General features: G+C 41.2%; 1 protein-coding gene across 4 annotated transcripts; it reads left to right on the top strand.

The window, feature by feature from the left end:
• The first annotated feature begins 62 nt into the window (after positions 1–62).
• Positions 63–13,096, top strand: LOC122985447 (fibroblast growth factor 6-like). 4 transcript variants are annotated; one of them, XR_006404119.1, is made up of 6 exons: positions 63–1,688; positions 2,278–2,381; positions 5,254–5,483; positions 11,006–11,279; positions 11,699–11,802; positions 11,912–12,331. XR_006404119.1 is itself a non-coding variant. In XM_044356107.1 (4 exons), exons 2-4 carry the CDS (start codon positions 11,075–11,077, stop codon positions 12,338–12,340), a joined length of 738 nt encoding a protein of 245 aa, XP_044212042.1. In that variant the 5' UTR covers positions 5,420–5,483; positions 11,006–11,074; the 3' UTR covers positions 12,341–13,096. The 4 variants fall into 4 exon arrangements, 3 of the variants coding, with proteins under 3 accessions (XP_044212044.1, XP_044212042.1, XP_044212043.1); XM_044356107.1 differs by lacking the exons at positions 63–1,688; positions 2,278–2,381 and having other exon boundaries at positions 5,420–5,483; positions 11,912–13,096; XM_044356108.1 differs by lacking the exons at positions 63–1,688; positions 2,278–2,381 and having other exon boundaries at positions 5,420–5,483; positions 11,006–11,258; positions 11,912–13,096.
• The last annotated feature ends 205 nt before the right edge of the window (positions 13,097–13,301 follow it).

A 13,301-nucleotide genomic window follows, 5' to 3' on the forward strand; every position in this document is an offset into this window, starting at 1 on the left:
ATTGTTCATTATTCAATCTGAAGTAAATTCTTATAAGACTCTTAATTTGAGAGTCCTGGAAGGTAAAATATCCTTCAAGCTTTATGCAGTTTGGTCCACGCACACTGAGACTGATGGCTGTATGAAGAAAATAACTTGGAAATGGTGCCATCCTTTGGTTATCTTGGGGAACTGATGTGTGCAGGAGACACTGCTGGTGCGCAACTGCCCTGGCCCCACTGACGCATGGGCATGCTTCTGCTGGCATTATCTATTACATGGAAAAGACGATAGGCTTTCATGTTGCAGGGAATGGCATGCTGACAATGTGTGCCATTTCATGACGGGCCTCTCCAGTTTGCTCCTCACAGTTCTCACGAATGCACCATGGGAAACGCACGGGTTATGGTGTAGCGCACTTAAAAAAATATGGCACTTTATTCATATGCCACTCTCTGCCTCCTATACAACCGAGCTTAGAGGGATCCAGTGTCTTGCTCAAGGACACGTCAGCAGGGCGGATGCTGGCCGGCAGTGAGGTCTTGAACCCTGATCTTTGCGGTGTGAGGGGCGGTGGACGCCCCGCCGGCTCTCTGGTCCAGCTGATATGTCGTTTTAGGCTCAGAAAAACACAGATTTGCTGGGGAAAGTTCTTGAACGGCGAAGCAGAAGAAGTGGGACCACAAGAGCCCTGTCATTGCTCTCCAGTGACAAGTGGGCCTGTTTTTACACCTTCCTTCTAAATAAGGAAGCGGCCTGACAGACATATGACCACCGACCCAATTTGGGAGCAGCCCGAGTGCCCCATCGCGTCCCACGGCCGCTGAACGCCACCAATAAGCTTTCTCCCCTTCCAGTCCAGCACTGACAGTAGACTATTCCCCTCAACTCTCCATAGACTTGGTATTTTTCCTGCTGTCAGCACCCTCTCTACCCTTGTATTATCCCAGCGGTGAAGTCAGCATGATGTCATCTAGGGATGCGATAGCCCTGGCAAGGTTGAAACTGGGTTTTTGGTGAGTGGTACAGGATTTATTCGGAACTCTTACCGTGAGGGAGACAGAGAGGGGGAAGAGAGAGAGAAAGAGAGAGTGTGTGTGTGTGAGAGAGAGAGGCGCGGAGGAGCTGCAAAACATGGTAATCACCACCACCACCACCAACATCACCATCACCATCACCTCCAGCTCTGCCGCGCACTCTCCCGTCTCCTCTCCTCCTCTGCACCGGGGCTTTCGTTTCATGCCCAAAGCCCTGATCTGCGCTCCAAAAATAACCCTCAGCCAGCATGCCGAAGGAAGCAAAACAAGAAGAGCGGTATTTTTAGGGTCATTAATTTCGACCACGTGGCCCGAAGGTAAACCGGATGGCCGTTGCGCAAAGGCTCCTCGTCAGTATGTCCTGCGAGGCCGGCACGCCGCACTGGACGCTGACCGCGGTGGTTCTCCTGGGCTTTCTGCTGGGGATCGTGTCAGCGTACCCTTTACCGAGCAGCAGGACAAATGCAACTTTACTGGAGAAAAGATGGGAGACCCTCTTCTCACGCTCTGTACTGGGGATCTCCGGGGAGAAACCGGAGCTGAACTGGGAGAGTGACTATCTGCTGGGCATCAAAAGAGTGCGGAGGCTCTACTGCAACGTGGGCATCGGGTTTCACCTTCAGGTCCTCCCCGACGGCAGGATAAACGGTGTACATAATGAAAACCAGTACAGTGAGTTATGCCTCCACCAATGTAATGCAATAGACATAAAAGAGAAGCAGAGTCAATAAGCATGGATCTGTGATGAGCAGGCTAGTCTATCCCCTCTATTCATTTGCATGATCATATGTCATCCGACTCTGAGGGAGCATTGAATTTCTTCCACGGCAAAGACAAATCTATTAAAAACAAGTATCCATCAGTGCTGAACACCCCCCCACCCCTTCCCCCCCCTCCCCAAGCTCAACCATGACATGAATGTATGGACGCTTTTAGACACAACTTATTTTTACGCAGCCCTGTGAGGGCGGTCCAGTGACCAATAGCCGTGCACGTCAATGCAATTACTGCAATTATTGCAATAACCAGAATGCGCTTGATTGGCACGCGCCTGGATGCAAATGTAGGATGGGGTGAAAGATGCAGAACAAAGGCTCGGCATGCTGCGCAGCAATCTGCAAGGTTACACCCATACAGACGCAGAGGGAGCACAATGCTACAGTCACAGTGATAAAACACTGAATCAGCCAGCAGAATGGGTTGGTATTTTATTTTATTTTTTTTTTTAACTCCAATGTAATAATTCCTTGTCCTGTATTAGGTCTAATAGAGATCTCTACGGTGGAGAGAGGAGTGGTGAGCCTATACGGGGTGAAGAGTGAGCTGTTTGTCGCAATGAACAGCCGTGGGAGGTTATACGGAACGGTAGGTAGGCTATGCACAGTATTTCATTTATTGTCCAGCACTGTTATTTAATGGGAGTCTGAAAATACGCACTTGCATCTTGATCCGCCTTTTAAAAAAGATTTTAGGATGGCCCTATCTGCCATAAGGGGAGCTGTCCAAAATGTGTTGTTAAATCCATATATTTTTAATTTCCTCAGGAACTTATACAGCTCTATTTCAAGCAAGTGGGCTAGGCCCGGTGGCCTATGGGTAAATAATGATGAGGTTAACAGATGCAGGATTTAGTCCGCACGGCTGTAATGTGGTCATGTGTGAGTGAGGAGGAGGGAAAACCCCCTGACGCAAAGAAACCTGTCAGCAGAGTTGGAAATCGATTTTAATGGCAAAGCGCTTTTTCTTGCAGGGCAGAGCACATCACACACATCCTAGTAGGCAAAGACTGAGCTACTCCACCCCACTACCACCAGCTTCTCCCACCTCTAACCTCTGAAAAATCTCAAACACGACACTGTCATTTCAAGCTTGTATCAGAAAGAAATTAGAAATCTGACAAGCATCCAATACCAGAAAACATGTTACTGTATGTAAATTTGGCACCTTTCATTAGGTCGAGGGCACTCCAAAGACACTTCAGGGAAGAGCAGCCTCTGGATTTTTAATGTATCTGGCAGTTCACCTGAATTTTTAAGCATAACAGAATTACTGTAGTTTAAAGCTTGACAAAATATTGAAACTATACTTATAGCTCAACATCACTGATGTTGCAATAACAGATAAAAGATTTTAAAAAGCACCAGCTACTTATTGAATGTTTTGAGTGAAGATATGTATTTGTCAGTATCTGGCTTTTTCTGTCATTTAATTAGTAGTAAAATATATTAATAACAATGTCAATAATGGGCTATAATTAAAATTAGATTCTCACAAATCCTCAGTATACAATGACAATGCTTTTATCTTGCTGTGAATTTCAGTTCCCAAAGGCCTTAATTTAATCCTGCTGCTTAGAATATAAGTTGTTTTGTGTGATCCCTTCAATATCAAATGCCACTGGCAGTTTGTAAGAGAAAGAAGACTTTTTAGGTGAAGTTTAGATAACAGAAAAAATGAATGCATGGATGAAATGACAATATAATTAAATGTGAAGCTGAACTTTTTATCCTCATCCCACAGATGAGGTGTATTTGTAGGCTTACTGGGGATAACCTTTAGAAGATGTAATTCGTTTGCTTCTGGAGCAATGACAGCTATTAATATATAAATGTACATGGTGTGTGGAGGAAGCATTGTGTTTCAGCTGACACGTGGCTGGCAGTTTGCTCGCTGTGGCCAACATATTTGACAGACAGAATGTGAGTCGGTTATCTGAGTGATGAAGCGTTAGCTTGTGAGTGGGCTGATGATCTGATAAGAGATTGAATTAGGCCACATGGCCTCTGATGGGGAGAATTTGCTCTGCTGCTGTACGCTGTTCGAGTCATGCATTGTCATGTCAGCAGAGCAGAGCAGTCATGTTGTTCTTTATAATGACAGATATTTGGAGATTATTCTTAGATAGAAGGGCTGTATGAGGAAAATAGGGATCAGTGTTTCTTTTAGACCCAAAATCTTCCTGGTGTGCTGTTTTTACTGTATTTCAGCATAACTGTATAGTTTAAATATTTCCTCAAGATTTTAGTTTTGAAATGGTCATTTTACATGAATATTTTACACATTGTGGGAAAAATACTTATTGAATTTTTTGCAGTTAGATGAGTCAGTTGCCTTACTTTTTCCAACCTGCATTCCGCGAAACCCGCCCTACTCTGCCTCTGATTGGCTAGTACTTGATGCCTTTGTGTGTTAGGTTGGTTCGGTTTGCGTTATTTTTTTCCCCTCACCCGCATTCTGCGAAGACCTGCCTCTAGTCTGCCTCTGATTGGCTCTGACCCTGATATTCCTTCCCTAACCCTAACCATCTCACTCCACATGCCTAAACCTAAACAACCTAACCAATGAAGGCAACGAGCACTAGCCAATCAGAGGAAGAGTAGGGCGGGTCTTTGTGGAATGTAGGTGAGGGAAAAAAAAACGCAAGTCAGTTAGCTTAGTTTAGCATAAATACAGGAAACCAGGGAAGTCAGCTAGCCTGGCTCTGTCAAAACATAAAAAATCAGCTAATCAGCACCTCTAAAGCTCTCTAGTGAAGATGTTTTTTCTGTATGCTTCATCTGTGTAAAAACACAAGTTGTGGTTTTAAAGGGGATTATAATGGATTAAACAAACAAGATATAATGTGTTAATTAGTGAGCTTTAGACGTGCTAGTAGGTGGATTTTGTTATCGTCGGACAGAGCTAAGCTAGCTGTTTCCCCCCTGTTTCCATTCTTTATGCTAAGCTAAGCTAATTGGTTGTTAGCTGTAGATTCATATTTAACGTACGTGAGCGTGGTATCAATCTTCTCATCTAACTCTTGGCAAGAAAGTGAAATAAAGTGTATTTCCCAAAATTTCCAACTATTCCTTTAAGTTGGGCATGTTTTTTTTTTTTTTACTATGAATAGACCATGGCTCAATAGACATACCTTGTGTTTACTAAATATCAGCTGATTTGGCTTATTGTGTACAGATACCTATTCTTTTCAAGGAGTAAACTAAATGCATCTTAATATTTATAGCAGTAAGCGCTGCTGGGAGACTGAACAAAGATAACCCTACATTGTCAAAACGTTAATTCATTGTTATCTTTGCTGTGTCTTATCTAAATTTATCATTATATTTTTGTGCATCGCTTAGAATCTTTTAAAAGTTGCTTTTTCATGTTGTGCCATCATAGCTTCAAACTACAAATGGTGTCTTTTTATTAAGCTGTTCACTAACATGCGCGCTGTCTGTCTCTTTGTCCTCTCTAGACAGTCTTCCATGACGAGTGCAAGTTCAAGGAGAGCTTGCTCCCAAACAACTACAACGCCTACGAGTCTCTGGTTTACAGAGGCTCCTACATAGCACTCAGCAAGCATGGCCGTGTGAAGAGGGGCAACAAGGCCACCACTGCCATGACTGTAACGCACTTCCTACCCCGAATATGATGAGCAAAGACTGGCAATAACAAACTTATTTGCACATGTGGATTATTTCCCAGGTAACATAAATACCGTATACGTACGTACAAACACAAAAGACAAAATGGACTGTAAAAGAAAGAAATACATTATATCTGATAGTATTTATTCAAACTTTATATGTATATTTGGGTAGCTTACTTTGTATTAGAAATGATGGAAATGCCATTCTTTGCTGCTTTTATGATTTTCACCATTTTGTGATAAGAAGGGGATGGAGAGGCTTCATTGGTCCCCTCAGTTTATATGGGTGCTTACTGGAATTGGTTGAGTCCTTGCCCTGTCAGTGGATGACAGTTCATCCTTTTGGAAATGAAATGGATACGTTATTACCTCAAAGCACCATATCCTGAGATGAAGAAGATGAAGAAAAAGAGAAATGTGTGCATGAAATTTCTACAGAGAAGAATGCCTGTTTACTTAAAAAGATGTTTTTGTTGTCATCCATCAAGGACTTGGACATTTCTCATCCCCTCTATGTATTTGCTAGAGCTAACAAGAGCACTTACAAATGTGGCAGTGGTTTTTCTTGCTTTGTCATGAGGTGGCGGTGCCTTGGATTCCTAATTGCGGCCCCCTTCCCTTTGCATGTAAGAAACGTGGCGCTCAAGTCAGAAATAGGAATGAAAGGCAAGTCATCACTCCCTCAGACACCACCGGGGGGCTTTAGCCCAATTCCTAGAGGGCCAGAGGTTTCTCCACTTTATTTTCTTTCTATAATTAGATCAATTAAGTAATTGAGACTCTATGCTGCACAGGACCCAGTGGAGCCTCTTGTTAATATGGAAAGCTGGATTTAGAGTCAGCACTCAACCCCCCCATCATGTCCAAGGGAGCTTTGACAATCCCAAGTTTTACTTTCACAAATTTTCTAGCCGGATCATCAGGCCAGATTGAGTGTGTGAGCGTGCACTGTATATGTGGCCATGCATTTATTTTAAGTATGTATGTGGAGTTGCTCAGTTTGAGAACTGCTTAATTTTAAAGGGTTTTTTTTCTTTATTGTGGAAGGTCAAGGGGGCATCAGTGTAGCAGAATATCATAGACCTGACACTATGAAGCGAAATATCCTCCACTTCTGTCTGCTATATGTCATGTTCCCCCAGTTCAAATTGATTTGGTGCAATCTGGTTCGTAGACTTGTGTTTTTGTAGTCGATGACTCACTAATTGATTCGATTTGTTTGTAGCAAAAAGTGACGACAGGAGCTGTTTGTCTTTCACACTGGTTTGATGATTATTTGGCACTGGCACAGTGTTTATGCAGGAAGTACTGAGGTTACAGTGGATGCCATCGATTAAGTCAATTCACTGTAAATAAGAAGGTCTGCTGTATTAAATGGAAATGTGTAAATAGTCCAGCTTGGTTTAGGCAGAGCTGGGACTGTTTATGATTCTGGGATTTGTGAACAATACTTCAGGTAACTCAGTCTGTCTAAGATTTAGATGATGTGGATTGCGCTTATTGATCCCAGATTTCAAATCTATTTATGCATTATTCAGATCACTGAGTCACGGTACAGCTTCTTGTGAAAGGAAAAGAATATGAGAAGTGTTGCAAAAGCAGTGAACCAAAGGGTTTTAATGGCGATGTTCATTCAGGCTTTGTGTATGCAGCATACTTGAATTCAACAACCACTCGTGTTCCTCTTTCAGTTACTGTAGTTTCCATTGTGGAGACGAGGGGAGGAGGAACAGACAAAGGTGAAGATAGCAATGATGTACAGAGGACTTATATGGTACTCTGCATGTGGCACCCGTTGTTTGTTTAACTTGGTGAGGATGTGGATAATGCGGGTAAAATACCTGAGCAACAGACAAGCGGGCCCCTCGTTGGTTGATGTCAGACTGGACAGTCAGCGCTGGGCCCTGGGATTCTTGTCCTGTCCATCTGAGCCATTTTTGTACCAAGGTCGGAGATGTGAGCTTTCTGTCCTCTGTGTTACTGATGCAGGCGTGTTGTCTGGTCCGTCTCCACTACTTTTACCGTGTTGTTTTACGGAGCTCTGTACCTGTATTTCTTGTATTTCTTCAAGATAAAAATGGTTGTCATGTACTGTAATGTGCAATGAAGGTAGTCATGATCCTGCACAATTCTCAGAGCAGAGTCTTTTTTATGTTGAAATGAGGTGCAATTGAGCTTGTTTTTGATTATTTTGAATTAAATTATATTTTGGTACTTGACCTGCAATATTCTGCGAGTAGCAAACTACCACTAAAGGCCAGCTTGGTGAAATATGATTAAAAGAAAGTAGCAAAGCTCTTACAGATATATGTTATCATATTTTACCTCATGCCCTTTCTAACATTACTGTAGCGCACTGACAAAATGTCTGTGAGCAATGGTTTACGTGCCCTTTAAGCTCCAGCTTATGTCTAGTAGCAGAGACGAATGTGCAGTATCTGGTCAGAGTGAGTGTGTGTATGCAAGCGCGCGCGCTTGCGTGTGTGTGTATGTGCGTGTGTCTGACTGAGCGCACGCCTGTCATGTTCTGTTTCTGCCAAAGCGACGGTAGAGATGGTATCAGATCAATTTACCTTGAGTCAGGAATAACAGGGCATTGTCTGACTGTGCAAGCTGATGTACTGTACTCTCCTCACATGAGAGGATAAAGGTGAGAGGCATGGAAGAAGCAACACAGAAGCTACTGAGGGATATCTGTCAAAAGAAAAGACCGACTGTGGTTTGAGCTGGTCGTTATGTAGCAAAAGGCCACGTAAAAAGAATCAAATGCTTCCAGGAAAGTGACACTTGGGTTAAACAGACTGTTTGGTGAACTGAATACTGTGATCCAAGAGAGCAACTTGATAGTCTGAGGATGTCACGTTTAATCTTTTTGAATATTATCACCATTTATAATTGTGTTTTTTGGGATTTTACCTTGAGCATTTTATTACTCAGTTTGACCGACCAGCCATTACCACATCACCGATGATCAGAAAATGATCACCTGTAGCTTTTTTTTGGCTGATTTTGTGGCAGTGAGGAGTTGTTTGGAGAAGTATTTTGGCTGATTTGTCAAAATATACTAAAAGGTGCAAATTTGTTTTTTATGCAGTGCAATTTACTGAGCAGGGGTTCATGCTGTTTTCCCTTTGCTATGCTTCCATCAAAACAGGCTGACCTGCAAAATCGAAAGCACTTGTTTTTGATGGCAATATTGTGTTAATTACTGTATGTCATTTGTAGTTTATTATGGTATGTTTCAGAGGACACTGTCAGCACAATGATTTGAGTGGCAGAATGGGAATTGCAGTGGCTTTCTCTTCAAGCTGTGAGGGACACCTGATTAGTTGATATTGTAAGAATTTCAGCCGGTATCGTTTACACCAAAAACAACAGAGGTTGGTGTTCAATTCAAACAAAGCTAGAGAATTGAAAGTCTGAAAGAAAAATGACTCTGTTACAAGTTCTACAACTTTTCCACGATGTTGTTTCGAGGCAGAAAAGGTTGTATGATATTGAATCAACTGAGAGAAGGTAGTTAATGGTAAGAAAAATATCACTCTTCACCATAAACTCCTACTTCCCAAATTCCCCATTATGCATATGGAGTTCTGAATGGACTAGGTATGTATCACTCCTTTTGATTAAGGATCCAGTGTCTGGATTTTGCCATTGTGCTTATCATACCTGTTCAGCTGGTTTTAAAATGTGTTGGTTCACAGGGAACTGGAGGTCTGTGGGAGGATCTGGGATCAGATTTGTGTATGTGTGTGTGTGTGTGTGTGTTTGTGTGTGTGTGTGTGTATGTGTGTGTGTGTGTGTCCCTGTGTGCCGGCAGCCTTTGTGTTTCTCTCTCAGTTTTCTATTCCTGCACTGAGGGGAGAGTGCTTCCTCTGAGTCCCCCTCCTCTTTTTTAACATATACCTCACCTTCTGCCTTAGTTCCGATTATTGAAATGATTGTAAATTAGTTTGAAACAACAGACTTCTCCAATCATTTGTTTCTGAAAAATATTATGACGAGTAAGTAAAATACTATATTACAAATGGTTTTCCTTTTATTTTTGTACGTATGTGCTGTGCACAGCAGTCAACTGTATTCCTGAAATGATAATAAAAGACGTTTTGTAAAAGCTGTTGTGATTGGATGCTTTAAAGTTGCAGGTTTGACTTATTTTATGCTTCTTGACCTGGAATGACTCAGATATTTGATATTATGATATCATTTTAATATGATTGATATTAGATATCAAGGACTGGGGTGGAAACTTTATGTGTGTCCGGGAAAATTTAAAAACCTCAGTGGATCACCATGAATCAGTATGTAGCGCCCTCTTCTGGAAACACCAGAGGACAGGTAGGAGGGCAACAATACACAATTATTTAGACAAATGTGAAAATGAATGTAAATGAAAATGAATTGTTTTTAGAGAAATTAGTGCAAACTGCAGCAACACTTTTTATAACTATTTTACAGGTGTGTCAATTTTGAACAATTTTCTGGTCTAGAATGTCTACAACTATGAAATTTGGCACCAATTATCAATAATAAATAAGTGGTAAGTTCAGTAAGTGTAAGTTCAATTGGTACGCTCATAATTAGTCAATTTTAATTCAATGCTAAACTTGTGCAGTCTGTAAATCAGTGCACAGCAGGTCAGCTGAACATGCAAAAATGTATTTTTTTTTGTAAAAGGCAAGCATGTCATTCATCAATTATTAATAACAAAGTGTCCAATAATAAATGAATGATGAATACATCTTTACTTTAATTTCAGTGGAAAAGTTCTCTCAAGGAAATTCCTCTGAAAAGAACCTATTCTTATTCTCAGGGCGTCAAATGCCAACGTTCTGTCACACCCTCGGTGACAAAGGCTATAGATAGGTAATTGTGATGTTTTTTTTTACTGAGGTGAAACTATGAACACTAGTGAAAGGAAGTGAGAGGCGTGGTAAGTGTGTGCAGTTAATAGGCAAGGTATGACTCACTTCCCTCGGATGTTGACACAGCAGAATCAAATCATTAAGCATCAGTAATTTATACCTATAGGCTGTAAAGGCTGGTCCTATAAACATCTGTATAAAGTTCCTGGATTTTTCATCCTTCAGGACTTCTTCTTCATGCACCTTGTAAGGAGGGAGGTCTGTTTTAAACAAACTTCAAACAATAAACTTGAAATTTGGGAACCCTGTAATTCTTACCTCACCTCTCCTTTTTGACTATGGACACGGACGTGGGAAGATGAATCAACTCTGCACTCTCTCTCCATTTTTGCCTTTGCTGTCTCTTCAGCTTCTCTCCTCTGCTCCAGCCTCTGCAGTTACACACTTACTCATTGTGTTAGATTTCTTTAGGTTTGAACAAAGCAGAGTAAATTATGATCCCATCTGAGGCAGAAAAAATATTGTTTGTGTCAAGGTATTCACTCCTTCATAATAATAAAATGGTATCCTACCAGTTCGAACCTGCAGGAATTCCACCTCGGCAACCCTTAACCACTGAAAAACAGGCAGGCTTTGTGTCATTTTGGTAAATGAGTTAGCCAGTTTATCGACCTTGTGTTTAAATAGGCCTGTTGGACTTTCTCCTCCTCCAGTAGCTGCCCAAACACCAACCTGAGCATTTGTTCTGCGAGAGTAAAGAGAGCACAGCATCCCCACTGATCATGCAACCGGCTTTCTTCTCACTCTTCCTGATTGCTGTACATGTGTCTGTACCGGTGGATTGTAAACCGAGGTTCCAGGATCCACAACAGCTACTACAACATCAGCAGAGCAGCTTTAACAAAGGAGCACATGCAGCCGGTACGGGACGTTTCTACCTGGAGCTGAGTGGATCAATGAGAAAAGGTATTCACCGTGACTTTCTGGGTAAGTCTGCCTATACCCATACAAACATATTAATCCATTTCAGAGAGTAGATGTAAAGATTTTATGCATCATTTAATTCATTTATATTCATTTATTCATTAAATTTACAAATTTACATATACGCCCTGAAGTGTTACGAAAGAAAAAAAAGAGAAAAAATTAATAATTTGTGCATAAAGATGAAAGTCTGGAAATATATTTTGCATGGCATATTTCTGGAAATACTTAAAAATGTATGAAGTACTTTGGGTGTCCAAAGCTTTTTTTTGCACGTCATCTGTACAAACAAACAAGATTTCTGGCAGCTAACATGTTTCTAAAACTATTTTAAATCCACAATGTATGAAATACGTTTTTCAGTCTGCCAATTTTTTTTATCTGTTACTGATGCTCTTATGTTTAAATCTGTTTTCTTACAGTTATTTTGCCAGTAAGAACAGATACAAGCAACTTTGTGTCAATATTTGATTTGAGAAGAAAATGGTTTCTCTGTATGGACTTAAAGGGAGAGCTGTACAACTCTGTGAGTATGAAATGCACTTAATTTGAGTGAAGTCAGAAAAACGACTGCAGTGAAAAACAGTAATCTAAGACATTTTGTGTTTGCATTTGTCTGTTTTCCTGTCAAACAGAGACGAAAGGACAGAGAAGATTGCCTTTTCCAGCGCATTTGGTTAGATTTGGCGAACCACCACGATGTGTTTTACTCTGCAAGTGGGGGCCGGCTGCTCAAACTGGAGGGAGGTGAGCTGGGAGTTGCTCACCAGGAGCTGCCTGAACCCACCTCAGCCCTGCTGGAGAAGTTCCTGGGTCCTTTGGTAAAGAGACAGAGGAGGAGTGAGCATGTGAACCCCTCTGATCCATTAAGATCAGAGTCACATCCTTCACATTCTGTCAAGGATCACAAGGATGCAGATCATGGGAAGCCTGAACAGGACCAGGCTGGAGCTGTGTCCAAAGAGACCATCACCTCCTGTGATGACCCCTTGCGGGTGTTACAGCCCAACGGGCCTGTAAGTCCTGTCAAGACCAATATTGCAGACCGGGCAGAACAGGACTAAGATACTGAACTTGGGTTTAAAAGGTGAAAAGTCAAGAGAAGGTGCAAGTCTTTGTTTGTTCTGAAAACTTTGAAAACTGCATAGTGGGAGTGGTACCACAAATGTCCTGCATTTGTGGACTGCAGAATCAATGGGAGCTACACAATGTCTAACAAAGGGCTGACACTGGAAAGTGACATGAAAGTATTAAATATCTAACAACTGAGAAAAGACATGGCATTTTATGAAACCCTTGAATCAAAATTTTCAGAATTTGTTTTTATGGGAATATTACATGGTAATGTTCTCACTAACCGTGTTACATCACAGCAGCTTTGTGCAGACATTCTATTTGAACAGCAGATGAAGGATAAGTTTGGCAACATTTGACATAATCATGAGGCAAGTTTTGTCCAGCGTCCTGCTGTCCTTTAACCTCTTCTGTCTGTTAAATTTTAAACCTTGGGCCAGATGTGGCAATGTTTGTTTTGCATATGTAAAAATGTGTAATCTGTGAGTAATTATGAATATTTATGAAAAAACGTGTTGATACAGTAATGTTTCATGAGGAGTTTAATTAACAAAGATCAACCAGTGCATACTGTTGTTACTGAGAGGAACCATCTTCTGTGTGCAGCCATTCATAAATAAGATCTAATTATGTCAGGTGCCGGACACCAATAGTCACAGGAATGAAAAAGGTATTTATTTATTGAAATATGTAAAATGATTTCCTTCCTAGTCTACTGTTTTATTATTTATATATATTTCATGTTGTGTTATTTCTAATGTGGAAAAATAAATGGTAACTATTCTGGGATTCATCTGTCTGTTTGTATTTTTAGAGTCACTTAAAAAAGACCATAAAGTTCAGTGACATACAGTAGGGTCACTTCTGCTTTGCATTTTTGACAATAGTCATTTCATGGACATGTATGAAATCTGTTCAGGGACATTTTGCACAAGGGGACCATGTGAAACA

Source organism: Thunnus albacares, chromosome 7 (genome assembly GCF_914725855.1).
Source record: "Thunnus albacares chromosome 7, fThuAlb1.1, whole genome shotgun sequence".
NCBI lineage: Eukaryota > Metazoa > Chordata > Actinopteri > Scombriformes > Scombridae > Thunnus > Thunnus albacares.

Coding starts and splice junctions, on each gene's coding strand:
- LOC122985447 (XM_044356107.1), top strand. CDS start 11,075: ATGCAACCGGCTTTCTTCTCACTCTTCCTGATTGCTGTACATGTGTCT. Junction 11,280..11,698: donor TATTCACCGTGACTTTCTGG/GTAAGTCTGCCT, acceptor GTTTTCTTACAG/TTATTTTGCCAGTAAGAACA. Junction 11,803..11,911: donor AGGGAGAGCTGTACAACTCT/GTGAGTATGAAA, acceptor CCTGTCAAACAG/AGACGAAAGGACAGAGAAGA.